At 35.9% G+C, this 4,277-nt stretch overlaps 1 protein-coding gene across 1 annotated transcript; it reads left to right on the plus strand.

Moving 5' to 3' along the window:
• The first annotated feature begins 364 nt into the window (after nt 1–364).
• CLDN8 (claudin 8) lies at nt 365–2,472 on the plus strand. The gene has a single exon (XM_037990880.2). It carries the CDS (start codon nt 537–539, stop codon nt 1,212–1,214), a length of 678 nt encoding a protein of 225 aa, XP_037846808.2. The 5' UTR covers nt 365–536; the 3' UTR covers nt 1,215–2,472.
• Nucleotides 2,473–4,277: the final 1,805 nt, after the last annotated feature.

Consider the following 4,277-nt stretch of genomic DNA (forward strand, 5'->3'; position numbering starts at 1 on the left):
TCAACGACATTGCAAAATTCTTCGGCAGATATTTTATTTTATCCTTTGGTCCCAGCAGCTCTTACTAAGAGTTTCAGAATTGCCTGTACAAGGTGCACCTTTCACATTACAAGGGATTGGCTCATTTCCTGATGCTTATGCAACCACTTATAACTGTGCCTACAGGTAAACATACTGCTGTCTTCTCGGAAGACCGAGAAGTATAAAGAATGTTTATGTGCAGGTCTAGCCGTTACAAGTACCCAAGTGTTGGTTTAGACACACCTGGGTTACCATCCACCTTTTACTGGCTGAGAAAGTTGCCACACCTGATTTGTAAGTTTACCTGTTGCAGCCAATAGCAGGGCCATCTCAGCCAGCCAGCACTGGATACTATCTGGCCAGAAGTAGCAAAGCAGCTCTTATTTGAAAAGCCACTGGGTTCTGAGTTCATTACTACAAGAAAAACTGTTCTCTTCTGTGGCACAGAGAACCTTGCTTCAAAGCAGAACTAGCAGCTCGGGAGTCCAGCTGACTAAAACCCATCCCAGGGGATAATGGCAACCCATGCCTTAGAAATTGCTGGGCTGTTTCTTGGTGGTGTTGGAATGGTGGGCACAGTGGCTGTCACCATCATGCCTCAGTGGAGAGTGTCTGCCTTCATTGAAAACAACATCGTGGTTTTTGAAAACTTCTGGGAAGGACTGTGGATGAATTGCGTGAGGCAGGCTAACATCAGGATGCAGTGCAAAATCTATGATTCCCTGTTGGCTCTTTCTCCGGACCTACAGGCAGCCAGAGGACTGATGTGTGCTGCTTCCGTAATGTCCTTCTTGGCTTTCATGATGGCCATCCTTGGCATGAAATGCACCAGGTGCACGGGGGACAATGAGAAGGTGAAGGCTCACATTCTGCTGACAGCTGGAATCATCTTCATCATCACGGGCATGGTGGTGCTCATCCCTGTGAGCTGGGTTGCCAATGCCATCATCAGAGATTTCTATAACCCGATAGTGAATGTTGCCCAAAAACGTGAGCTTGGAGAAGCCCTCTACTTAGGATGGACCACTGCACTCGTGCTCATTGTTGGAGGAGCCCTGTTCTGTTGTATTTTTTGTTGCAACGAAAAGAGCAGTAGCTACAGATACTCGATACCCTCCCATCGCACAACCCAAAGAAGTTATCACATGGAAAAGAAGTCACCGAGCGTCTACTCCAGATCTCAGTATGTGTAGTTGTGTATGTTTTTATAACTTTACTATAAAGCCATGCAAATGATTAAAATCTCTATTATTTTCTTAAAATGGACCCCCAAAAAACTTTGATTTACTGTTCTTAACTGCTTAATCTTAATGACAGGAACTGTGCATCAGCTATTTATGATTCTATAAGCTATTTCAGCAGAATGAGATATTAAACCGAATGCTTTTATTGTTCTAGAAAGTACAGTAATTTGTTTTCTAAGATGATTCAAGCGTCTACTCTTTTTATCATTTACTTCAAAATGACATTGCTAAAGACTGCATTATTTTACCACTGTAATTTCTCCATGACATAGCATTATGTACATAGATGAGTGTAACATTTATATCTCACATAGAGACATGCTTATATGGTTTTATTTGAAATGAAATGCCGATCCATTACACTGAAGAAATAGAACTCAACTATTGCTTTTCAGGGAAATCATGGATAGGATTGAAGAAGGTTTCTATTAATTGTTTAAAAACAGCTTAGGGATTAATGTCCTCCATTTATAATGAAGGTTAAAATGAAGGCTTTAATCAGCATTGTAAAGGAAATTGAATGGCTTTCTGATATGCTGTTTTTTAGCCTAGGAGTTGGAAATCCTAACTTCTTTATCCTCTTCTCCCAGAGGCTTTTTTTTTTCTTGTATATTAAATTAACATTTTTAAAAAGCAGATATTTTGTCAAGAGGCTTTGCATTCAAACTGCTTTTCCAGGGCTACACTCAGAGGAAAGATAAAAGTGTGATCTAAGAAAAAGTGATGGTTTTAGAAAAGTGAAAATATTTTTTCTTATTATGTTTTTGTATTTGAAGAAGAATGATGCATTTTGACAAGAAATCATTTATGTATGGGTATATTTTAATAAGTATTTGAGTACAGACTTTGAGGTTTCATCAATATAAATAAAAGAGCAGAAAAATATGTCTTGGTTTTCATTTACTTACCAAAAAAACAACAACAACAAAAAATAAAGTTGTCCTTTGAGAACTTCACCTGCTCCTATGCGGGTACCTAAGTCAAAATTGACATTTTTGTTCTGTGAAAAATAAATTTCCTTCTTGTGCCATTTCTGTTTAGTTTTACTAAAATCCGTAACTACTGTATTTTTCTGTTTATTCCAAATTTGATGAAACTGACAATCCAATTTGAAAGTTTGTGTCAACGTCTGTCTAGCTTAAATGAATGTGTTCTATTTGCTTTATACTTTTATATTAATAAATTGTACTTTTTTCTAATTATTTGACATTCTTTCACTAGTCTCCTTTTATTTCTGTTTTATTAACTTGTAGAAGAGTTTTGAAAAACCTGATATTTTTTATTCTCCAAACTGAGAAAGAATGTCAGGGTTGCCTTGTAAAGATTAAACAGAGCATTAATTTTTGAAAATATAAATTACTCTATGTTATTTAACAACAATATACCTTATAATCATTGGATTCCTATACCAATATTCAATGCAGATAACATATTTATAATTTAAGATAGTACTATAAATTCAAACAAATCTATATGTTATAAATATTATGTATATAACAGCCACATTTGAAAAATTTACTATAGCTAAATATATATTTCTACTTCTGAGAAATAATAGATAACAGTTGCTAATGTTCTGGGGGCATGTATTACATGCTAGGACCTCTACTGCTTATATGAGTTATATTATTAAATCTTTTATGAGACTGATAATATTATTAGTTCAATTCAAAGATGAGGCTATCTTGGAACAATTCATTGATTACCCAATAGAATCAGGAGATTTAAAAAAAGGGCTGCCTGGCCTCATAGCTCAATACTGTTTCTCTGAAGGAAACTGAAATTTTTTTCAGCAATGTCTAGTTTAGAAACTGATTTTTATATGTTAAAATGACACACTTAACTACTATGAGTTGGGAAAACTTATAGTTGTCTTTTAAAAAAATTTTTTTAATTGAAACAAAGTCTCACTCAGTCACCCAGGCTAGAGTGCAGTGGTGTGATCTCAGCTCATTGCAACCTCCGCCTCCCGGATTCAAACGCTTCTCCTCCCTCAGCCTCCTATGTAGCTGGGATTACAGGCATGTGCCACCACGCCCAGTCATTTTCTTTTTTTCCATATTGGTGATTCTCTTATACCCAAGAGCTCATTCATCCTAGGCAATTTTGCTTTTTCAGATCAAAACATTCGTAAAAGGAAAAATACAGCAAAAATAACTGAGCACCTTGGAGAAGAAATCCATAGGCCCCATCTTCTAAATACCAGTCTCTAATCAACTATTTTTTCTTTTACCTAGAAAGCCCTTTAAATGTCCCAAACTCAATTTATTATTTCTCTCCTCTTTTCTCTGAAACACTTCTAGTTTTTATTATGGCATCACTTTGAGTATCTCTGAAATCTTTCTACAACTTTCCACTTTTACTATCAGCTCATCTCTTATCTACATAATTGGAAAAGACTTCTAGATTGTGTCATTGTCTGCAGAGTCTTTTCCCAACAGCCGTCGTCCATACTTTTATCTTAGTTGTTTCTAAAGTGCAAGACAAGTCCCATCGTGGCCTTCCCATAAGCTCTGTAAGGACATCCCATTGCCTTTAAGGAAAACCCAAAGGCCTTTGCATATGCTAACTGGTGGGAAGGAAAAATTATCTTATAATTTTCAAGGCAAATTTTATCAGACAGTTTAACATCAGTGTATAACCAGTATAATAACAATTATAAAGTTAATGTCCCCGACTTAGAGTAATTAACATGCCACAGGCCTCTTTAATATTCTGAAAGAGATATACTGACAACTACGAAATGATTCAATTGTTGGTAAATTACATGCAATAGAAAGTTTTATAATGTATTTGTTATAAAAAAAAACATGATGGAAAGGACAGGGAGGCAGAGGAGGTGATGTTAAGTATTTACATTGTAGCTAGCTGGTTTTGTGACTTGAGGCAAATTTTAGAATCCAATGTATCCCAATGTAATTATTATTTTCCAATTGTCGGATAGAATATTAGGCCATAAGGTCCAATAGGATTATAATAGGGTGCAATATTCATTGTGTTAGTGAATTCGGA

This window comes from Chlorocebus sabaeus, chromosome 2 (assembly GCF_047675955.1).
Source record: "Chlorocebus sabaeus isolate Y175 chromosome 2, mChlSab1.0.hap1, whole genome shotgun sequence".
NCBI lineage: Eukaryota > Metazoa > Chordata > Mammalia > Primates > Cercopithecidae > Chlorocebus > Chlorocebus sabaeus.